At 39.7% G+C, this 24,295-nt stretch overlaps 1 protein-coding gene across 15 annotated transcripts in view; it reads left to right on the plus strand.

Moving 5' to 3' along the window:
- Positions 1 to 24,295, plus strand: part of ppip5k1b (diphosphoinositol pentakisphosphate kinase 1b) — a 59,639-nt gene that overhangs the window by 12,660 nt on the left and 22,684 nt on the right. For 5 of the 15 annotated variants that reach the window (XM_088080250.1, XM_088080253.1, XM_088080249.1 and 2 more), the window contains exons 5-27: positions 75 to 160; positions 410 to 564; positions 1,052 to 1,153; positions 1,304 to 1,465; positions 3,173 to 3,294; positions 3,800 to 3,901; positions 4,647 to 4,733; positions 5,213 to 5,288; positions 5,670 to 5,779; positions 6,078 to 6,101; positions 9,457 to 9,542; positions 11,249 to 11,374; positions 14,151 to 14,195; positions 15,185 to 15,306; positions 15,941 to 16,123; positions 16,736 to 16,877; positions 17,128 to 17,351; positions 18,314 to 18,441; positions 18,589 to 18,703; positions 19,052 to 19,165; positions 19,291 to 19,407; positions 21,642 to 21,782; positions 22,009 to 22,117. In XM_088080250.1, the coding sequence (XP_087936376.1) occupies positions 75 to 160; positions 410 to 564; positions 1,052 to 1,153; positions 1,304 to 1,465; positions 3,173 to 3,294; positions 3,800 to 3,901; positions 4,647 to 4,733; positions 5,213 to 5,288; positions 5,670 to 5,779; positions 6,078 to 6,101; positions 9,457 to 9,542; positions 11,249 to 11,374; positions 14,151 to 14,195; positions 15,185 to 15,306; positions 15,941 to 16,123; positions 16,736 to 16,877; positions 17,128 to 17,351; positions 18,314 to 18,441; positions 18,589 to 18,703; positions 19,052 to 19,165; positions 19,291 to 19,407; positions 21,642 to 21,782; positions 22,009 to 22,117 (2,678 nt within the window). Of the gene's footprint in view, positions 1 to 74; positions 161 to 409; positions 565 to 1,051; positions 1,154 to 1,303; positions 1,466 to 3,172; positions 3,295 to 3,799; positions 3,902 to 4,646; positions 4,734 to 5,212; positions 5,289 to 5,669; positions 5,780 to 6,077; positions 6,102 to 9,456; positions 9,543 to 11,248; positions 11,375 to 14,150; positions 14,196 to 15,184; positions 15,307 to 15,940; positions 16,124 to 16,735; positions 16,878 to 17,127; positions 17,352 to 18,313; positions 18,442 to 18,588; positions 18,704 to 19,051; positions 19,166 to 19,290; positions 19,408 to 21,641; positions 21,783 to 22,008; positions 22,118 to 22,444; positions 22,494 to 24,295 lie in introns of those variants that run through there. The other 10 variants (XM_088080248.1, XM_042495541.2, XM_088080257.1 and 7 more) reach the window with 7 other exon arrangements.

Below are 24,295 nucleotides of genomic sequence, written 5' to 3' on the forward strand. Positions count from 1 at the left end.
TCTGCTCACATACTGTAGCCTCCCTTGATTATAGTTTTCAAGGTAATTTACAGTGATTTTTGATTCGCTGTCAGGAGGGAAGTGTACCGGATCCTACAGGAAGAGGGCATTGAATTACCTCGTTATGCCGTGTTAAACCGAGACCCTGACAATCCTGAAGGTGAGTAAGACTTCTTGCTTTTTGAGAAAGGCACAGTGTTGCAGACTGGTATGGTTTATTTCAGACAACATTTAAGACAGCTAGTGGTCAAATGATCAATGGTTCAAATCCCAGATAAGCAGGGAGATCTAATTTGATTGAACATTCATTCATTTGTAGCATCGTGGTTATTTGTTATCTTTATTGTTGTTTCGAATGTTTAAAACATTGTTTTATAAAATGTTTAAAACAAAGTCTTCTGCTGTGCAGAGTGTAACCTGGTGGAAGGGGAGGACCATGTCGAGGTGAACGGGGAGGTGTTCCCTAAACCCTTTGTGGAGAAACCTGTGTGTGCAGAGGACCACAATGTGTACATCTATTACCCTACATCTGCTGGAGGAGGCAGCCAGAGACTCTTCAGAAAGGTAGATATCTTGCATTTATAAATCTAAACGGCTCCTTCTAAGGTAATAAAAACACAATGATTCTTATACAGTATTGAAACATTATTATGAATATTATATTACACTCTGCTAATATATCCCTCTAAATCCTGCTCACTTGACCCGTAATATGTTGAGCTACGTAAAGATTCACTGTCACTACATGTCAAAGAATGTAATTTTGATATGATTTTTCTCTCTTTTGAAAAAAAACCCTTCCATGTTTTTGGGATGAGACTCAGTATTATTGTGATAATTAACAACTTACACATAGAGAAAAGGGTTGTATGCCTGCTGCAGGTTTAAACTGGTTATCTTTTTGGCAATTAGGCAGTTCAACTGTACAGTGGAACATAAGTGATATTAGGAAAATGCATAGATAAAACAAAAGTTGAGGTGAATATAAATTTTCATTTTCAAGTTTGGTTCTAAATGCCTTTCAAATTCCTTTTTTATGTCTTTGCTGTAGATTGGGAGCCGCAGCAGTGTGTACTCCCCTGAAAGTAGTGTACGGAAGACTGGATCCTACATCTACGAGGAGTTCATGCCCACAGATGGCACTGATGTGAAGGTACTGTGCATGCTCACTAGACTATTGATAACTTGATAACATTGCTAACATGTGCAACTCACTATCAAGACACTTTCTGTTTTTATGTGTCTTCTGTCTCTCTCTGTGTGTGTGTGTGTGTGTTATATGGTGTATTTTTTGGCATCTCAGGTTTACACAGTAGGTCCAGACTACGCCCACGCAGAGGCCCGTAAATCTCCTGCCCTGGACGGAAAGGTAGAGCGGGACAGTGAGGGAAAGGAGATCCGTTATCCTGTCATGCTGACCGCCATGGAGAAACTGGTGGCCCGCAAAGTCTGCCTGGCCTTCAAGGTAAACTGAAGTCATCATGCAGAGCAGTGATACTCAACTTACGGCCTTCGGGACAAATCTGGCCCCTGATAGTGTGCTGGGTGTTCCCCCATCCATTTTTTAATTCACAATAAAAACAAAATGATTCACACAGGGAATAGTTTGTGTACTTTTAGTATAGATAAGAGTGCATAAAGACTCATCAAAATAGAGCTTGTTTGCCAAAAACAGTGTCAGCAGAGGATATGTCACACCCGTGGCAGAGGTCCTAGCTAAGCTCCTAATGTTTTAAAAGCCAAGAAATGTTATTAAATCATAAAAATGTCCTAAAATCCTGAAAACATTCTAAAATCCTGGAAATGTCCTAAAATCCCAGAAATTCCCTAAAATCCCAGAAACATCCCCAAATCCTTGAAACATGGATGCTGTGACTGGCCCCTGTCCTGTCATTTTGCAAAAGTGGCCCCCAAGGACAGTTACTTCAGTATCTCTAATGTAGAGAATGTAATGTGAATTTCATTTTGAAAAATGCATTATTTATGCGCTGTTGGTGGTTTTCTTGTCCTTTTTCCATTGCTACCCAAGCCATTAGTCCTCAGATACTCCTCTGTGTACCTCTTTTATGTCCGGTAATCTATTTGCAGCTAACGCAAACATTGTATCAACTTGTGTTTAGTTGCACAGGACAGTAGGATCTTGTGCTATCAGCTCATTAAACCCATTTTGGAGCAGTGAGGAAACATCTTAAAACCAATTACTGTAAACACAGACAATTGTAGACATTTAATTGTGTTATATGCAAACTCAATTCAGTATTTCCTTTCACAAATATACTCGGTGAACTGGAGCTGCAGAAGCACTTTTTCTAAAGCCTATTACCATGAGAATTATTCATATCACACTGTTCTGACCAGCATAATACAGAGCTGTAATTAGCAAACATTCAAGAAATAAGGAGGATCTCTGGTCCTGACTCCATTAACATCCTTAACCACAATGAACTCTCAAACGACCACAGTATGAGGCACAGAAGAGCGATATCAATAATTTATGAGTTCTTTTTATTTTAAGTACAGTTTTTAATGTTACAACACTGTATATCTTAGAGTATTCCCAAAGGCACATTGTTTTTAAAGATCCCAAGTAGAAAATTTTCCCTCAAACAAACAAATACTTCCAGCAGCATAAAAAGCCTCATAAACCCAAAGTGGTCATACAGTTACTCATACAGTGTGCTCCTTGCTCACCAGTTTCATTTAGCTGCCGTCAAAACATGAGCAGAAATGTGATGTTTTCTTCCTGATTTAGAAAAAGAAGAAAAGTCAATGAGGTTTTTTATCACCTATAAAAAACAGTGAGAGGTGCACAAATAGGTAATATGATAATATACCACAAATAATGTATAGGCAAACATATTTTCTTGTGGTCTTTGAAAACAAGAAAAAAATCAAGTCAATCAGAGTTAAAAACCTCCTTCAATGTGAGGTTTTTTACTGTAATTGAGACGAGCTTTATGCTAAAACATGGACTATAACTGTGTCCTCAGGACCTTATGACTGTGTTTTCTTTGTTTAGTAATCATTTTGTTATTCTCTGTGTCTGTTAAAACAAACCAAAAGTTGTGCTTTAAAATGTTTTATTTTCCACATTGTGGTTAACATCTTTATGGAGTATGTACATTTACTTAAACTCAGTTTTGGCTGTGATTTTAAAAAAAAAATTTATTAGCAAACAGTGTGTGGGTTCGACCTGCTCAGAGCCAACGGCCACTCCTTCGTCTGTGACGTTAATGGCTTCAGCTTCGTCAAAAACTCCATGAAGTACTACGACGACTGTGCCAAAGTCCTGGGGTAAGTGACATCAGCTCAAAAACTATTTATCTTTTTTGAAACTATTTATCTCGTTAACTGTATTTTAGTTTATTTTTAGCCTCTGTTTTATTTTTCAGATATTATTAGCTGTCAGCCCATTATTGTGATTGCAATATCTCAAGAATGCCCTGATAGAATTTCTTCAAATTGTAGACAAGTTGACACTAATATTACAAAATGATAGGTATTCATTTTGATATACTGTAGTTTGTCTAATTTAGACATGCATCATCAGCAGCATCTTGATCTCGATTTAGTTCGAATTAAAGTGAAAGAACAAGCCTTGTGTTTGGCCCATTTAATGTCTCAAGTAAAATCTGACACACGGCTTTAAACTTTAAATCAACCTTTTTTTAAAAAGCTGTTGGCACTCGGGAGCCTGCAGCCTGAATGACATGTTAACCTTTGTATTTAGTCCTTTTCCTTTTGTGATGGCCACTGGCAAACCTGATTCTGTTCTGTATTTTTGTCTTTGCCTCACCAGGAACATGGTGATGAGAGAGTTAGCCCCCCAGTTCCACATCCCCTGGTCCATCCCCATGGAAGCCGAAGACATCCCCATCGTCCCAACAACCTCAGGAACCATGTACGTACTGAAAAACAAAGCTTTGGCTATATAGTGTTCATCAGTCTTGGACAGCCTGAAAAACTCATACTCAACACATAGACTGTGTATAAAGATGGATGACGCACCCCCACTTACCCCAGCTATGCATAAGTGAGGCTAAAATATCCCTTATACGGCTGCTACCATTTTGTGCTGGTGACGCCAAAACACCCATCTGACCAATCACAAGCAGCCCCAGTGAATGCGAGCACAAGGATTGGCTGTCACAGCTGTCAATCATGGCGGAAATCCCCCTTTTTGTAGAATTGAATAACTCATTAAAACCCAACTTATTAAAACAATCACTTGAACAAACATCAGGGTGATGAGAACTACCTTCAGTGTCAGAAACCGTCTTTGGAAAAAAGGTATTTGGCGCGTACTACGAGTTTTTAGTTTGGCCTATGTCCCATTCACTGACTTAAAGGGGCAGGCTTTATGACCTTTGCTGCAGCGAGCCACCAGGGGGCGATCAAGATTGAAAAGCTCCACTTTGGGGGGACTGTCATTTTGTCCATCTTGATGAATGACGTGATTGTCCTTAGACAAATTAAGTCATGGGAAAACAAGCTTCATACACTGACACTGAGTGACTCGAGATTACGGGCAGCGTTTTTTTTAGGATTGTTTGTTCTTTCTGGATGTTTGTCGAGGTGCAATGGTTAAATATCAGAGTTTCTGACGCATTTTAATTTTGTCCCGTCTGCTCCTCTACTTTATTCAGGATGGAGCTGCGCTGTGTTATTGCCATCATCCGCCATGGAGATCGCACACCAAAGCAAAAGATGAAAATGGAGGTCCGACATCCTCTGTAAGTTTTTTGGCTTCAACATTAAGATGTTTCTTCCTTTTTCAGTCAGCATATATTTCATATACTTGGTATGCTGTTGCAATGAAATTAAGGATATCATTGTAAAGTTTACATAATTTAAGCACTGGATAGGAAGATTGTTGCGGGACAAGTTAAAAGGTCAAATTTACTGTCATCACAAACTGCATTGGCTCAGTTTTTTATATTTTTGGTCAGTTTAGTAGTTCATTTTACAGAAAAGTGCAGATAGTAATAATATTACATTATACAGTATGTCAACATGAACTGCCTCCTCATCTTCTTTCTGCTGAATTTTAAGGGAATAAAAGTAATCCAAACTGCCCCAGTCTGTTTCTCTTCACCCATTTACTTTTAGAGACGAATCTAAATGTAAATACGTTTGACATTAGAGATGCTTCCCTCATCAAATGTAACTCCATGTGTTAATTCTGCTCTTTTATTCTGTTTGTCTCAATTAGATTCTTTGAGTTGTTTGAGAAGTACGGCGGCTACAAGTCAGGAAAACTGAAGCTAAAGAAGCCAAAACAGCTACAAGTGAGTGAGACTGATTGTAATCCCTCAGTTTTTTCCCACACTCTGTCTGCTCTGCCGGTTTAGTTCTGTTCATTGTGCAAATTGTGACTGAATTTTTAAGACTAATGAAAGGTTTGAGAATACAGTTATGTTTGCACACAAGCTTCATAGTTATTATCATGGATCACAAACTGTCAGTATTTTGTTGTCAAAATATTGATACTTAGCTGTCTAAATTTACTCATACACACTTCATTCATCCAGTACCATTGTTTTGTATAACACTGAAGCTGTCAGTCTTTTCTTTGACATAGTATTCATTCAGTGCAAATAAAACATTAATTAGCAAATAAAATCAAAAGATAAGACCCACATTGTGAATAACTACGTCTTTGTTTCAAGGAAGTGCTGGACATTGCCCGCCTGCTGCTGGTTGAACTGGGCCAACACAATGACTGTGAGATCGAGGAGAAGAAATCTAAACTGGAGCAACTCAAGACTGTCCTGGAGATGTGGGTGACGTCTTACATGAAACACACACTGTCTCATACACAAACAATCGTCATCCTCCTGTTTCCTACTATCATCATTCATCAGCGTCACCCAATCTCATCTGCGATATCAAAACTGGCTCCATTGTCAAACACTCCACCAGGGTTTAGCCATCTTTTCTCGTACTCACAAATGTACACATGTTGACCTTGGTTCTCTCCCTCCCTCGCGAGTCTCTAACTCTTTGCTTTCTATTTTTTTCCCTCCTCTGTCTTTATTTTCTCCCTACCACCATCCCTCCCTCCTTCTCTCCTAAAGGGAATCCAGCTTGAATGACACTCAGTACGCACCCTCTCCCTTCTCACTTTAAAGGATGAGGTTTTACCACCCTCCTTTTCCTTAGTTTACTCAGACGTGTGTACAAAATATTAGGAATACATGTTGTCAGTAAATAAAGGTGAAATCTGTGATTGAAAATAAAATGATTTCACGGTTTTAAATTGTTGATGAATGGTTATAAACAGGGAAAAGAAGAAGGTAGTTCAAACAAAGGATGTTTAAGATAAGAAATTTAAGTCAATATTCGGAAGGTATTCCTATTGTTTTGTGCACTGATTGTATCATTTTCATTAACATCCATTCATTTCTAGCCATTAACACCGGACACACACACAGTCAAATGTCTATGATGATTTTACTGTGTTTCTCTGTGTGAATCAGTGTGTGCTGTGTTTTTTTTTGTGTGCATGCCGTTCTCGACACATATCAACTAGACGCAGATCTTCTAATGTCTTCCTTCCTCCTTCTGCCTCTTATCAGCAGCAGTGACTGTTGGTCCTCTTCATAGACATTGGAGTCATAGATTATCCAATTTGAAAGAAATGCAAGATTTAAAAAAAAAAAACTACAGAAAAACACATCAAAACATCTCATATTATAAAGTGAATAGGTATAAAAATGTTATGATTCCATGAAAAAGCAGGGCAGGGTTTGCAGCTCTGTCACTGAAACCTCAGTGGAATCTGTTGTTTGTAACACTACTGCCAGCTCATACACCACAGTCATGATTCGACACACAGTGTCGAGTTTGTCAGTTCAGCCTCAATGCCTGCCTGAAGTATGACTGTTAGGTATTAGTATTGATGCAAACTTTTCTCCGACCTGTTTGTCTTCGCAGGAGACAAACTCTCTCTCTCTCTCTCACACTAGTTAAATAGCATAACTAAGTCACAACAAAAGAAAGAATGAAGAAAATACGAGTTTTTTAGTCTGTAGCTTTAAGTCCAAATATTGATTTCATTTTTCCAGCACTCGCACGGTGTAGCTTCATCAAACTTTGTAACTTTGTAACTGGCTGCCATGCTACAACCATTCTTCTGCTGTTAATGATAAGAAACACAATGTTTGACAAACTTTAATCCGTGCATAGCCAGGACTCCATTACCGCCAACACCACCACAACAAAAATACAGAGCGCATGCATACCTTCAGAGTTGTACCTTGTACGGTAATAGATATAATATAGGGGAGATAACATGTTAACAAACCTGATGAATCTAAGTCCAATAGTCACTCTCTTTTAGCTCTGTTTTGGCCACCACCACACTTGCCTGACCACCAAATGGGCTTTTTAGCTCCAAGATGCACAAAAATATTCACCATCAAGTAGCTGACTTTGTCAGTCTGCAACTTTGTGCTGAGCAGACAGTGGACAGTGGGCTCAGAGCCTTTTTTTGCAGAAAACAGCCCTGATGTGAGCGCTGAGAGTGGACTAAAGCAGCAAAGTTTAGAGCTGTAAAATCAAAACAAGGACCTTAAAAAAGCTGAAAGGCTCAGCAAAGCTGAGGGAAGCAACAAACTGTTTGGGTTTCTCACTCTGAGCAACACATTTCTTGTTTGTGATCAATTGTTACAATATATTAATGCTGTTTCAAGTTGTTACAGAATGTAGCTCTGTATACATGATATGTAAAATCATCAAGTAATGCAGAAGCGCAACTTTAATAAAATATGGGAAGCCATTTTCTTGTGAAAGTACCACTCAGTCCTAACTTAGGGCTGAAGGTAAATTGGGTAAAATAACTCTATGACTAATAACAGGTGTGTATGAGTGACAACAAGAGTGAGTGTTTGTAGTGCAGTGATGCAATAATATCCACCCAATTTATACTCAAGTAGATGCAAACAAATACCAAGCATTACTTCACCTAAGTGATGATGTGTCTTTTTAGTGTGAGTCTTTCACAGCTGTTCTAATTTTCTGGCTTCCTGCCTAAGTTATTTATCCTGGTTCGGAGTCCATCATCATGTGGCTCTTTGAAGCATCCGCTCAGCTGCCTGTTCTATTAGAGAACACTATGTAGTCATTAGTCTGCAGGACGTGCCAAATTCTTACTAAGCAGTGTAGAGGCTCATGATATGTGTCATGATGTGTGTGACTTTAAGAATAACAACATGATAAAATTGACATTGATTCACCTTGCACTATTTTAAAAGCAGTCACATGAACAGATTCACTCTCTTTTGTTCTTACTCCCCCACACATGTGCACAACCGACATCAAACTTGAAGGTCCATTGGAGCTACTGGACTTAAGCTGATCCAATGTGCCCTGTATGACTGAATTATTATTAAACCATTTGCTAATACTGGTACTTGGTTGTGTGTATGATGGGCATGGGCATGAGTATTCGAGCACTCAAGTTTGCAATTTGGACATTAGTATTCGTATAGGCATAAACATACGAATAGAGTTATCACATCTTTTTATAGATATATATATAACCAAAAATTGACTTTATTCTGTATTAAAGTTTACTTTTTTATGGGATGCAGTAATGAAACTATCGCTGAATATCTGCACAGATCCATGTAGCAAAAATGATACATCTGCGCAGCTGCAGATAACATTTAATGCTTTTAGTCGGACATCACTGGATCTAGCATTACAATTTACGTGTTTCCCCACAGAGTAATCAATTGGTGGCGATAGCTGAAGATTGGGGGATTGCTTTGATCATCTGATGTATGTGATCGACTCTGATCAGATTGATGGATGGCAAGTGAAATCAAACTTTTAGACCCAGCACAATGAAATGTTAAGTTTCACTTTCACTGTGTGTGGTGTTCTGCGTCTGTACCTAGTGTATGCTTTGTGCTACTGGTGCAATGAAGAACCGAGTGATATATATTTTTCAACAGAGCTTCTCATGAATGCTCCAGCTCCAAAAATGAAAGAAATCAGTATGTGGCCAAAATAAATACCAAACCAAATAAACCATATGAATGAAATAATTGTGTACTGCAAGCTATGTAATGTTAAACTTGTGTATACAAGTTAATCTCTACCACCTCTGCAGCACAGAAAGGTAGGGTAACCCCAACCCATACATACATTTTTGCTTGGGTGTTTTTAGGACCATACTCTTACATTAGATTTTTCTCTTGCAAACTCTCGAATACTTAATTATAATTTTGTGCGAGTTCTTGAATATGGAAATTCCTTAAAATGCCCATCCCTAATGTATGATCAGTGAAAAGTTGGTGACATGTTCTGCCTTCTGTCCGATGTGTTCTGTTTAAGATGGGATAAATTATTTCTGTGTATCTGTGTGTGTGCTTACCGTGTGTCTGTCTGTTTATGTGCATATCAAAATGTGTTGTGTCTGCCTTGTGTGTTTGTGCTCTGTCTCTCCAGGTACGGTCATTTCTCAGGTATTAACAGGAAAGTCCAGCTGACCTACCTGCGTAATGGCCAACCTAAAGCCTCGAGTGAAGAGGAAGGTAGCAACACGCACGCACACACACACACACACCCACACACACACACCCACACACACACACACACACACACACACACACACACACACACACACAAAAAAAAATCTAGTGTTTACATTTCCAGATGCTCGTTTTGAACTGCGAGTGGGTATATTGTTTGGTGTTTAAACAGGGTTAAGCGAGCTGTAATGTAAACAGATAAAATTAATGGGTTTGTTGAAGAAATATTTTATGACTTCTTTTCAAATCCATCTGAAACATTGTAGCATATAAAAAGTGCTACATTAGGGAATGAAAAGCTAAACTGGGGAGGAGTCTGTTCTGAAAATTCACTCTTTTTCACAATAATAGTGCTATTCCTGCTGTTTGGTATACAGCTACATTACCTGACTTTTTTAAAGGCCTCTTTACAGAAGTCAAAGTGTTAAAATCCAATTTTCAAGTGATACTGTTTTTATGTGATACATATTAGTATATTTATTTGTGTCAAGTTACCGTACAGAAAACCTTGAGCTATACTCTATAACTTTCCATCATAGAAATACAGTGTCACAAGCATAGACTGTATAATAGAAGTTGACATAGCCACAAATTGGTTTGTGGTCAACTGTTTTGAGGAGTTTGGCACTTTGGCTTGAGTTTTAGTGCCAGAAGTGACCATATTTGGTCAAGAGGGTGAAGCCGCAGATCATATGCATTGCTACAGTGCAAGCCCCCAGGAAGTGCGCCACCCTCTGAAGCAAAATTTACATAGTGGCCGAAAGTGAAAGACTTCCTTATAATACATCCATGCTACAGTGGGGCAGCTGTGGCTCGGGCAGAGCGGGTCTATCGTCAGTTTGATCCCCGGCTCTTCCATTCAACATGTTGAAGTGTCCATGGTTAAAATACTGAACCCTTAATTGCTGCCACGCCATCGGTGTGTGAGTGCATATGACTGGTTACTGAGTTGCAGGTGGCTTATATGGTAGCCTCAGCCACCAGTGTGTGAATGAGTGTGTGAGTAGTTGAATGTGACATGTAATGTAAAAGCACTTTGAGGGGTCAGAAGACTAGAAAAGCCCTATATAAATGCAGTCCATTTACTATGCACACCTCTATCCTGATTACGTTACTGTGGTCCCAATTTGTCAATCACAAGGTTGCTCTGCTCTATATCCTACTTTATCATCTATGTTACTTAAAAATGGGTCCACCATTTACAAAATAGATATCAGTCTGTATTGATGAAGACTTAGAACTAGTGATTGAGACCATAAACTCACTAGGAAAATGTTTACCTAGGTAGTAAATCAAGACAGAAGTAGGTTCATTTTCTCATAGATTTCTATACTATCAGTCTTCTTTTCTTGCTCCCTGCTGGTATTAGAAAGAATGCATGTTTTTGCAGACCCAAAGGCTACGTCAACTTCTTTGGTACAGCCTATGGTCACGTAGTGCTGAGAGAGATGGGGTGAAACGCTGGGGTAATAGGAAGCCTACAGGCTGGTTCATCTGGCCAGGCTCACCAGCTGCTAACAAGAACTTGTCAGAGTTTATAAATGTCAAATTTACGAATTTTTTTTTTCTTTTAAATACTCTAGGTAAATAGATGGACAGTATTCAAGTTCATCCTGAGCAGATTTTCTGCAAATTCTAACATTTTGAAGTTGTAAACTGTTCTTGTTGCGGGATTACTGATATGAACAACAGCGCACTGCTTTTTTCAGATTCCAAGAAGGACGGCCCATCTCTGCTGTTGGTATTGAAGTGGGGCGGCGAGCTGACTCCTGCAGGTCGGGTTCAGGCTGAGGAGCTGGGCAGGGCCTTCCGCTGCATGTATCCCGGCGGTCAAGGTACCCAATGGACTGATACTCACATTTACTAACAGATGTTCTTAAGTGCCATCCTTTTTAAGTTCTTCCATCACGAAATATGTTTGATTACTTTTTTTTTTCTTGAGATAGAAGCTTTTCTTGTACATTTGGGCCCCTGAAAAAAACTGGTTAAAACTGCCATTTAATTCAAAAACATGTTCTGGATGACATGTTATAGAACACCTCTGGTGTTTTCTTTTCATGTGAACTATTTTTAACATTCCCAAATATATCCCTGGTCACCTAAAAATGAATGGATCTAATTCCCTGACTTCCCTGTGTAAGATTCACCTCTCAAACTTCCATGAGATGGGAATTACTTTGAAAGTTTTGTGCACAGATGCACACACGTCCACAAGGGAGCAAACACATACCTACACACACACACACACACACACACACACACACACACACACACACACACACACACACACACACACAAGAAAAAACTCACATTCAGAACAAATGCATAAATGCCATTGAAGGTCAAGACGGCAAATGATAACAGTACAGCCTAGTCTTTCCCCAACATGTACCTTTGCTCATAAAAGTTTATTTCCAGCCCTTCTTTCAGTCACTCAGAGCACTACCATACAGTATGTAATGTCAACACGGCATAGCTGACATATAGTGTGTCAAAGGAGGTCGTACATTAGGTGGTTATTTTAGACTCAGTGAGTCAGATTTTCCAGCTTACTGTCGTCACTGTGTCTTTTTTTGTTCCATTTAATATTTACTTTCATTGATGTTCTAGACTTGTTGTCTTTGCTTAAACTTGAACACCATAATAGACTGCATTTATTAAGTTACAAATCTCAGTTCAATGAATTCTCTGAAACAATTGTTTTTAATAGTGGTCATTAAAGCTATCCAACACACTGTAGACTCATTAACACTACAAATAAGTAATAAAGTAATAAAGAGTAAAAAACTTTTTTATACTGCACCTCTCAAAACAAGATAACAAAGTGCTTTATACGGTTGAAAAAGAAAAAAAGTCAAATACTGCAATGAAATAAAATCCAATAACTACAATAATGCTATTGAAAATGGAAATAAAAGATCCCAAAAGTCATATAAAAAGAGTAGGCATTTAAGTTTTAAGTAGTACTTTCACAAGCAGTGTAATTAAGTTTGTTTTTTGCTTCAATGATGGATTTTTTAGGGGACAACAGGAGAAAACAGAAAGAGGTGGCTGATAGTTTATCAGTGCACTGAACTAGACTTAAAACACAAAGACTGTAAACAAATACAAACAAGTAATGTCACGCATTGGTTACAGAGGCCTGTTGATGACTAGAGAATCTGAAATGGTAAAGGGAGCACAGCATGGAACCAGATTCAAACATAGTACTAAATATATGCTTTAGTGAGCCTTTATGTTGTCTAACAGGCGCGAGCAGATGGACACAATCCGCAAGTAGTCACATGTTTTATAATCACATTGTAGCCTTCTGAATCAGGATCAAAATGTAAGGTGTCTAGAAATTTCCAACCCTAGTTTAGTATGCTCAAAAGTACTACAACAAATGAGTAATCGGACCTTGAGTTAAGATTGTGTTGTAAACCACTTCCCCATTGGCTTCAAGGCTGCTGGTTTTAATAATCAAACCATCAACGGTAGGAGAGATTAACAGGGTCTTTCTATCAGGAACCAAACACAGAAATTAAGTTCTGATTTTGACTTGGCACTAACAATACTGGAAAATATATATTTTTTAACTTACAGTTTTTATTTCAAGGTAATTTTGAATAAGTGATATTTCAAAGAGTAATTACACGTAAAAATACTACTTTCAATAGTCCCTACTGGTTGCTACCGTTGTCCAAACATTCTTAAATTGAACCCATGTGACAACACCCAACTGGGATATGGGGTGTGGTGCATGAGACAAAAATGCAGCCTTGCTTTTTCTTCATGCATCATTCAGTGTGGGGTTACTCTTGAATGCTTACAAAGACTACACAAAGCACCTGTAACCCAAACTGTCTTTACTAAAGTGAATTCCAAGTAAGCAGACAAACCTGCCTGTTACAATGATTTCTCTCTCTATCACTTTACAAAGCTTTTTACTGAGTAACATCTCTTTGTCATTCAAAAACGACCCTTTTCAGGCTTTACTACTTAATGCTTTTCATTTTATAGTGCATGCAACACAACTTCCAGACTGCACAGAAAAACACCCTGAAGCAGATCTCAAAGCTACAGAAGCTCAGAGTGGCAGTGCTTGCAATTATTTGATTTTAATGCCATTGTCTCGAGATTGTTTCATTATCTTGAGAAAATGAGCTTTGATGCCTCAAGAGAGCAAAAGCGAGATTGTCTGCTTTAATGGTAAAGTTGCAGCTAACAAAACCACACATTTATGTATGCCTTGAGTTACTCTTAAGTTATGAATCCTCCCTGTCAGTCATGACAGTGATGTGGAGGCTGAAATCAAATCAAATGTACCAGGCACTCATTTTTGAGGTCTCTGTATTTATCCCATGATCTTAACAAAACAAAAGTCGTTTTCTCGTGATGAAGGATCTCTTTATCTTGAGAAACATAGATAATGCCATTAAAAAAATGAACACAAGCATGGCAGCTCTTGGCCTCTGTAGCAGCAGATGCAGTAGTCTTGCTTCTTTTTAGTGAAAAGAAGACTGTTTTCACAGCCCAGCCACTGTTTTCTTACTTCTTTTCCACCATAAGTTTTATCTATTAACTCTGCTCTTCTCTTCTTACCTGTTGTTGCTCTGTGTAAACTACTAGCCGGTAACCGCCGGTCCCTTGGCTGTGAGTCCCCTATTGACTTTGGTAAGAGAAGGGTTTCCTGGACATCACCGCTCTTCCACGCCTTCCTCATTCTGCGCGTTTGTTGCTCCGTCCACTAACGTGCTCCGATCTCTCCTCTCATCATGATTTTGTTTCATTTCACCTGCTGACCAGTCCTGTTTGTCCCATATTGAGATTGCTGTGGATGGTTTTGTGTCATCATTGAGGTGATCCACTTCAGCAAATGTCGGTCACATACATACAAAGGCAGTTTATGTGATTGCAGTTTGCTTTTGTTAAGCTAACGCGGATCATCTACTAATCTGACTGCATTTTTTTTTCATGAGTTCTTGGTATATTATTTTTTTGTATGGGGCGGGGGTCTGATTAGAACAGGGGTAAGTCCACAGAATGACCCGGATCTTTCAAATGAGGTATGATAATCCATGGTAGTCAATAGTATTGCAGCGAGCCATTTGACTGTACACTAAAGAGAAACGCATGACGCCTCAGTGTGATTTCATCTATAGCATTTGTGTGCATCTAAAGCTACATTACTTCAAGTATATTTAGCATGTTACAATATTTTTATTGTCTGTCTTCAAGAAGGTAATCCAAAGTATTTGATCTCATATCCATGAGAGCTGTCTTCAGTAATTTTTGGGGTTTACTCATCATCTGTTAACTTCACTTTCACTTCATTTTATTTGTAACTTAATCCACACCATTTAAGTTCGCATTTGAATGAAATGAACCAAGTCAAAAGCTTATGAAGCATTTTGTAGACTTTGCATTTGAACTGAAAGTGATGCTGCACCTGCAAAGGTGCTGTACGTCGCTGTGTGCCTATTTTAATGGGAATCCTTGGTACTTTTGGGTACAATCATCACACTGTATTTTTTTTCTCTGTTCTTTCAACTACCTGCCCGACTCAACCGTTTCTTAATTAAGAAAATTATTTTTACAGTATATTTCAATGCTGCAAACAAGCCAGTTAACCACGGTATCCCACTCTGTGTACAATCTTGCAGGTGACTACGCCGGGTTTCCAGGCTGTGGCCTCCTGCGCCTGCACAGCACTTACCGCCATGACCTTAAGATCTACGCCTCTGATGAAGGCAGAGTGCAGATGACAGCTGCTGCTTTCGCAAAGGTAACTCTGCCCCGTACCTAAAAGCCCATATCTTATGTAACTCATGCAACTTGAACACTTAAATGAGAACCTCCAAACAAATCATGTCTTTGGAGGCTCGAGATCCACTTTTTTCTGCCATATTTAAGTGATGAATAATTTCAAATACTGTGATTCTTAATATTTGTATCATGGACACTTTTTAACTAAACATTAAACACATGTAAATATTACAATGGGAATTTTTGGGTTTACTAATTACTTTCTCATAGCAAACTGAAACACTGCAAAAGTATTGCTATGCCTACAGCTGCCCTTTTTACAGAGACACATTATCTTGTGTCGTGCTTTAGTGTGACTCAGAAGTTTACCTGGAATCTAGGATTGTTTTCACTGAACTAGCAGGTTTTGTCCGTAAATACTTTGAGACTACATTTTCAGAAGCTGCAGACTCACAACAACAAAATAAAGGTCCTTGAGAGGTTTCAAGGTTCTTTGAAGGGAAAATGAAGACCGGCCTTAGTCCAGTTCGACTGTACCTTTAACATATCCTGTTTCTCCCAACAACGTCCCATATGTATTTCTCTCATAATACGTGGATTCAGTAGAAGTGCCACAGAATGGCCTCATCTTAAGTTCTCTGGATCCTCTGCAGGGTCTGCTGGCTCTAGAAGGGGAGCTGACTCCAATCCTGGTTCAGATGGTGAAGAGTGCCAACATGAACGGACTGCTGGACAGCGACAGCGACTCCCTGACTGACTGCCAACAGAAGGTGAAGGCCAGGTTGCATGAAATCATGCAGAAGGGCCAGGAGTTCACACTGGAGGACTATCAGAAGGTATGCGTGAAACCTGAGACGGTGAAGTGAAAATATAAAAATAACTTGGTTTGATAAGGTGACTGGTGCAATGTTTTGTTTGCCAGCAAGCTTCCGCATGTTCAGTTTAAATAGTTGAACGTGCTTCTCAAGTCCTTTGCACAGAATTGTGGAAATATTGTTATGCAAGTCTCTTTTTTTATTGTAACTTGCAGTCCATATGATATTGCTTGTGGAAGCAGAATGGTATTTGAGCTAGAACCCAGTGGAATAATAAATGCACTAATAAAGTGCTGAATGCCTATTGCTGTAACGTCTTTTTACTTTTGCTTCTTCTTTTGTTCTCATCTCTCATTTCCTTCAACAGCTTTTTTACATGGTCATTTTAGGGTTTTAGGAAAATCTCTATGAGAACACCTTATAATAATAGTTTTAGTTTTTTTTATTGTAAAACAAAAATTTATACAAAAATTAAACTTCCTATTACACTGGCTTAGTCATAAGCCTGATGACTAAACTAAAATGAAAATACAAAAAGTTCCCGTGCATGTATTGGCAGGAAGTCCTTCCTGACTACATTTACGCAATTAATTAATATGCTATCTATTACCTTCTGTTTCCAATGTGTCCTAGTTGGCACCGACTGCCAGCCCATCGCTGGTGAACTCAATGAGAGTCATACAGGATCCAGTCAAAACCTGTGACAAGGTGTACGCCCTCATCCAGAGTCTCAATTCACAAATCCGCAAGAGACTTGAGGACCCCAAATCTGCAGGTAGTGTGAACCCGCTGAATCTCTATACAGAAGAAAAACTAATTAAATGCTTTTGGACAAAATTGAATCAAATCAAAGTGTACTCTGATAATGCCAAGATATTTGGTTTAGTCTCTTAGTCTGCATGAATTTGTCAGAAGCAGAAAAGGTATGAATGTGTTCCATGTAGTGAAATGTCAAGTATATTTTCAGAGACAATTACCAGTTTAACATTTAGACTGAGATTAGTCATTCGGTGATTTTCCCAAAGACCTTCAGCTTTACCACAGTGAGACGCTGGAGCTGATGCTGCAGCGCTGGTCCAAACTGGAGAGAGACTTCCGTATGAAGAACGGCCGCTACGACATTAGCAAGATCCCGGACATCTACGACTGTATCAAATACGACTCGCAGCACAACGCCTCGCTTGGACTGGAGGACACGCTGGAGCTGTTCAGATTGTCACGTGCCCTGGCTGACATAGTCATACCACAGGTTAGAGGCCTCATGTAGCTTTGTAGTTACTTCAGATTACTGGCAATTTTTTTTAAAAAAAGAAGAAAAAAAAACATGCAGCAATAGCAATGCAAAGTGCCGACTGCTTTCCAATAAGTTGCAACATGGAGCTAACATGCATTCATTGAATGAAAGTGTTGTGTACATCTGACCATCCTCCTCCTGGCATATCATAAATGATTCTGGCTCCAATTGGTGGCTGCCCTCTTGAGCTCTGCATCTTGTATCACAGCAGGTAAAAAAATTGGTTCAGTAACAATGAACTTGTAATACGGTCACAGCTGTGTGTTTATAGAATATTTTATAATAGCTATACGGCTCAGCCAGTCATAATCAGAGACTGGAACTTTTCGTTTTATAAACTTTAATATGCTGTTAGAGTTGTATTGCAGAGAGGAAAAGTGTTTAACAGAGATGAATTATGTACTTCCGGAGAAGTCTGGGAATGCCAGTGAATGTTAACAAATGGGTCACGTAAAGAATTATACCAGCAGGCATTTTGCAGATAATTTCATACTTTTATTGCACTGGGTGGTGATGATGAAACCAACAATTTTTCCCTTTTAGCATAAAGTCAAACTGTATTCATCCTCAGGATAGGACTGCATACCGGAATACTCTGTAAAGTTTACTATTAAAGAGAAAGCAGCATCAACAGTGAAACACTTTATCAGTTAAAACGAAAAAAGCAAGCTAATTCTGGAAGTGAGACAGCATCATTTTAAATCATAGAAAACCCATTTTTATATTAAGCCCTCTATGCATGAATGTGTCACATCTTATCTCTGTTCACTCTGTGATGTCCAGAATGTTTTCCTGCCTTCTGCCCCAAAATTTGCTGAGATGAGACGTCATCTCCTCATCACCAAGGATAAGTAGATTAAAAAGAACTGCATGAAAGAGTTCAAATGGCTTTACTTCCTTCATATTATCCATATCAGGAGTACGGCATCACCAAAGCAGAGAAACTGGACATCGCTCAGGCTTACTGTGTTCCTCTGATGAAGAAAATCCAGCTGGACCTGCAGAGGACCCACGAGGACGAGGCCGTTAACAAGCTGCACCCCCTGTGAGAGTACAAGCCGCCACTGAAGCACACACAAACATGTTTACATGTACATAGGGGAAGCACCTATATACAGTGTGTGTTTGTGTATGTTTATGTAAGTCACTGATGATGAATAAGCTTTGTGTCGTCTCTTGTCCCCGTGTTCAGGTATTCTCGTGGCGTGATGTCTCCTGGTCGTCACGTTCGCACACGTCTCTACTTCACCAGCGAAAGCCACGTTCACTCCCTGCTCAGTGTCTTCCGCTATGGAGGACTGCTGGATGTATGCTTCATTTTTGTCATCCCTGACCTTTTGTTAAAACAGTGACAGATACTTTTACAGATACTTTTGATCAATTTTTTCTATCATTAAGTTGCTTGAAAGCAACGCATGTACTATTATTTGTACTTGACAACAAAAGCCCATTCTCATGTTGTTAACACAATTTACTTTACAACAATGAGCTGGGCAATGATTCAGTATAATTGTAATTAATATTAATGTAATTGTCAGAAATCATATTCCTTTAATATCATCCGTTGTACATCATTCTGAAGGTTATGAATATAGCTGCGCTTGTTTGTGTATGTATGTTTGAGGTGTCATAAAGTTTGCATGTTTTTGTTTGAGTACCAGGATGAGAAGGACCAGCAGTGGAAACAGGCAATGGACTACCTGAGTGCTGTGACTGAACTCAACTACATGACACAGATAGTCATTATGCTGTATGAAGACAACAATAAGGTCAGCTTTTAGAGGGCGGCATAACGGTGCAGCAAAAGTGTTTCTGTCATTTATGTTGTTTCAGTGTCACAGCTGCAGTTTTATGCGTAGAATTCTTTCTGTCTTAATATCCGTGTTGTGAGCAGGACCCTTCCTCAGAGGAGCGTTTCCACGTTGAGCTTCACTTCAGTCCAGGAGTCAAAGTGTGTGAAGATGAGGAAAATGAACCTCTCGGCTTTGGCTTCCGCCCAGCCTCCTCAGAGGTGTGTGAACTTGTGTTTTTGTCATTTATTTTTCAGTCTTTTTCAGGGTTATCTGTTTTCTCTTACCTTTACATTCTCTTAACCCACAATCACTCCCAAATTCAGTAATCGTTATTTGGAATTGCCAGCAGTGGAGAGTCTACCTAATATTTTCTGTGCACAAAGTTTGATGGTGTTAGATCACTACATTCAGAGATAATTTGCCTTTAGAAGGATCTTTAACCAGCTGGCCAGTTATTTTGAAAAGGTAGTGAGTTCTTGCACAGTGATGACTAACATTTTTGTGGAAATGCATTCCAACATACTAGGGCTGCTCGATACGAGAAAGATATGAGATAATGATGTCGCTTACAATAATAAACAGATATTAAAGTGTACAAAGTTATTGACCCAGACTTGCTAAGTACTTGTGCTTGTGCCATGGTGTCTTTCCAGTATCCAAAATATTGCCAGATGGTTGACGTAGTATTTTGTTACACACCACTTCCTTTTTGGCATTTGCACTTTGGTCAGCACTCATCGTGTTACACCTTCCTGCTTTAACCATGCAGAGTAGCATGGCAGCACTAGTCTAATAACTCTCACTTGCATGTATGCTCGTTCTGACAGGTTCTGCATCACCTGAGATGATGCCTCGTGGCCCGGGCTCTTGTGTAATTGGCTAGAGAGTTTACAGCATGGCAAATGTCGGACAAAATAGCACCTACAGACAGATCATAATTTCTTAAGTTGCTATTATATTCAAAGTGGAGCATTGCAGTCTCTGTGTTTACGCGAGTTGACATCGTAATGATGTAAAAAAACACATCTTGTATATCCCTACAACATTCAACTCTGTCTGCAGGAAAATAATGTAAATGATCATAACCAGTTCCTAATACTACTGCTACTAATTATTGTTTTTTGATATCAAGTTTTTGTCATGTGTAGTAAAGGCTCGATGTTCTGCAACACTGGTATGCAGGCCATTATGCAGGCCGCGGTGGCGTCTGTCTGTGTGTGTGTGAGGACACATTCCTTTGATTCTGTGTTGAACAATACAATTTCATTCTTTAACAACACATTACAGAAAAGTGACATTTGAAGCATCTGGTCCTCCATCATACTTTGTGGGATCATCACCTGTACATTTTTCACATATATGAGGAAAAAATATACTATCAGCTATCACAAAAAAAAGGTAGGATAAAAAAAAATTCTAGCCTTAAAATATATGGTTCATAATACTTTTTGCTGGTCTCAGGTGAAGATAAGTATGTTGTTGAAGAAATATTTGTTGTTTATTTGTTGTTCAGTAATTCTAATCCAATACAATTTTTTCCTCACGGTCCGCTAGCTGTCTGTACTGTGTGTTTGCTGAGGAAAATCTGCCGTTCATACCCAGCACTGGCTCTATACAAGGGGAAACAAACAGAATGGCTCAGACTGAGCCTAACAACCCTTTTCCAGCCAATCAGCGGTCCTGCTTGTGCACAGGACAGGGAAAAGGCCATAGAAGTACAAAGAGAAATGCAGTGAGAGCAAGAGGGACAGTGAAACGGAGCCTCTGAAGGAGCACTCGCGTGAGGGGTGCATTTGTTTGGGTGTTGCTGAATTGCTGACTCCACTTTTAAGGTTATGTTTAATTCAGTATGTCGTGTCGGACACCTTAGTTTTTTGCCTGTGTATTTGGTTCAGTGGACAAGAACATGTACTGAACATAACATCAGTTCAGGCAGGCCACTATGTCAACCTCAGCTCACATTTCAGTTACATCAGCTGATCTCAAGCAGCCTGGTGAGTTGACAGATCAGCTGATTGATGGAAGAGAGTCAGTTGCTGCTTCCCCTGCAAGCCGCTTTGCTGCTGCGCTTTTCCATGTAGGCACATTGAAGGGCAGGTAGGCTTGCTTTCTCTGCCTCAGGCTTTCCCCGTACTCACGTGAAAGGTAGAGACGTGTGCTCTCGCTGCCTTGGGCTTTCCACTTAGGCACGTTAAAGGGCAGCGAGGTGTGCTCTGTCTGCCTGAAGCTCTCCAAAAGTGCGGGGAGGGCGCAGAGGTGTGCTCACTTCACCTTCAGGTTTCCATGTAAGCATGTAGAAGGGCAGAGAGGTCCCAGAACAGAGACATACTGCCATAATTATCACACTGTAAATAGAAATAAAGTTTTATTTTTTATTTTTATTCATTTTTTATTTTATTTGAAGTGGTCCTGACTGAAATATCATTCACTTCTGTGTTCTCTGACCAATCAGAATCAAGACAAGAAGCCTAATCAGGGCAGTCTGGAGGACCTCTCTCAGGACCAGCCAGACCAGGCACTTCCTCTCTCTGAGCCCATCAACATTCAGCGAAGGTCACCCATGATACGGAACCGGAAGACGGGCTCCATGGAGGTATCAGGCCCTGTAGTGTTTGTGTTGAGAAGTGGGCAGGATGTAATGCTAATAATGATAGACCCAGACTTGGTAGTTCTGGTCTCTTTCCATTTCCACAGTTGTACATTTTTAAGTTTTCATATCAGTCTTTTTTTTTTGTTTAAGTGAATGGGAGGCATCAGGTCCCTAATAAATTGTGGCAGCTGTCTCAGTCTTAACCCCTGGTCTCCATGGCCCCACTCAGGTCCTCTCTGAGACCTCCCCCACCCAGTCCTCCAAAGGCTCCACATCCCACCGACTCTTCCCCTCGTATTCACGCCAGTCTCCTGAAATCAAACCAGCCAGTGGCCTCGGTAGGCACCTCATTTCTGCTGTGTGCGTGTGTGCGTGTGTGTGTGTGTGTGTGTGTGTGTGTGTGTGTGTGTGTGTGTGTGTGTGAGTAAAAGAGAGAGAGAGTTTATGCCAACAGACACGCTGACCTTACAACATACTTTATCTCCAGCTGTCATCACTGACCCTCCCCTCATCACAAGCCTTCTCCCTCACCCCTCCCACCTGCCCATGCCCCTCTCTGTGTCTCCCTTTGATTTCTTTTGGTCTGTTTTTCTTTCCCTCTTTTCTTTCCATCCCCCATGCCCTCCCTCCCCTCGCCTCTTTCCCTCTTTCTGACGGCCACATAGCTTCCACTCCAGCTTAGTGTCGCAGCAGCCGAACAGGATCAGACTCCAAACTATGTAGGCAAGAGTTCAGCAGGGTGAGTTGCGTTCACAGCCAACTGCAAGATCTCTGGTGTCACATAGTGTGCAAAGAGGTATTCCTGCAGGTTGATAAAAGAAAAAACATCGAGAATACACCGTAGGTGTTTATCCATCTTAATTCAGAGGTATGTTCAGGAAATGCACTTATTTTAAAACAGGTTTAATTGTAGAACAAACGTTTTTTCCAAGAATAGTTTGTTTAATATTATGCAGCTGTTAGAATTTCCTTCATTACCTTTGTTCATTGCATCCTGGAACAATTATATTCACCAACAGCAGACTCAAAAATGTTGGGCTCATCGTCCTGTTACAATAAATTCTCTGAAGTTAGATGCTTGGTTGGCTCTTCTTGACCCCTTTTAATGAACACAAGAAGTGTTAAAATTCCCCAAAATGTCTCAAATCAGTTGTGCCAGAGGTCTTTTTAAGTACCTCTCTGGGCCCCTTAACCTCTCCACTAATGACGGAACCTTTGAATGACTTGTGTTTGCTGTGTATACACTTTTCAATGGTATGTAACCTCAACCAAACTGCTAACATAGTGACACTCTCACAAGCATGAAAGCCCGTCGTCTAAATCAAGATGTGTGGAGAAAACCACGAGCGTGAGAAAAGGGACTGAAGTTACATTGTGGAACCAATTTCTGTCACGAGTGCCTCACTGGGAGTTTAAAACCTGCACTCAACTATGTTAAACTGCTTCACAGCTTACAGCTTCTGTATTCAGTACAGATTGTCTCCTTTGTTTACACAATTAAGACCTAAAAGACACGATTAAACCAAATAGATATGTGTCAGAAAGGAAGGAAACCTGTTATAAGTCCTTTAAAAAATGACAAAACTTTCAAGTGCAATCAAGTAAATCCATAAACATCAGGCAGAAAAAACAAAGCAAACAATAGCAGGTATAGGTATAAAACTGCAGTATGGGTGTAGTCTTACTTCTCCCTAAATGTGTTAATCATCGTGTCACTCAGTGCCTAATTATCACAAGTCTTAAATCAGCAGTCGGCTATGCGTTCGCACAACATCAAAGGAGCTCTGTCTAGAGCCTCTGGATAATCTCTGAGTGGAACCTGTCAGTTTGTTACGAGTCTGCTGAGTGATTCGTCCCCAGTTTATCCCCAACTCCAACAACACTGTCTGTGCACAGGTCACTGACAAGAGCAGCAGGTGACGCGAACGACCTTTGTTAGCACGCTGCAATACATACCTTCATACTGTTTATAGCACAGAGGGACGAGGCACAGATGCCTTTTTATGTTTTTTTCCCTCTGCAATTACAAAGATAATATTTCCTTTATGGTTTAAGTATTAGTATAAAAATAAGACAGATTTATGAAAATTGGCTGTTGCAGCTTCAGAGGGTTTGTGCACAGTAGGGGTCTGAAACTATTTGATTTCCATACTTGGCCTGTACGTCACGCCTTTGCTGCTTTTTGCATACAAAACATACATGTTCTGTGTTCATTCACTCTTTGCCTCGTATACACATATGCATACATTCACATCCACAGGTTTTATAGATGTGGTCACTGTTGCGAAAACTTTGTAGTTGCGTGTCTAGATTTCCAGGAACCTTTTGTCCATTTAACAATTTTCCATTTATTTTAAATGATTTTTTGAAACTGATTTTTTTTTTATTCACAACTGGAGTTAAAGCTACAGTTGGTAACTTTCATAGAAATAACTTTGTGCTATATTTCCAGAAACTGTCACTAAATTCTGCAAGGACATGAGACAAATAGTATGTGGAAAAATGCCCCTCTTTCT

This window comes from Plectropomus leopardus, chromosome 7, assembly GCF_026936395.1.
Source record: "Plectropomus leopardus strain MGB_pleo_1.0 chromosome 7, ASM2693639v1, whole genome shotgun sequence".
Classification (NCBI taxonomy): Eukaryota; Metazoa; Chordata; class Actinopteri; order Perciformes; family Serranidae; genus Plectropomus; species Plectropomus leopardus.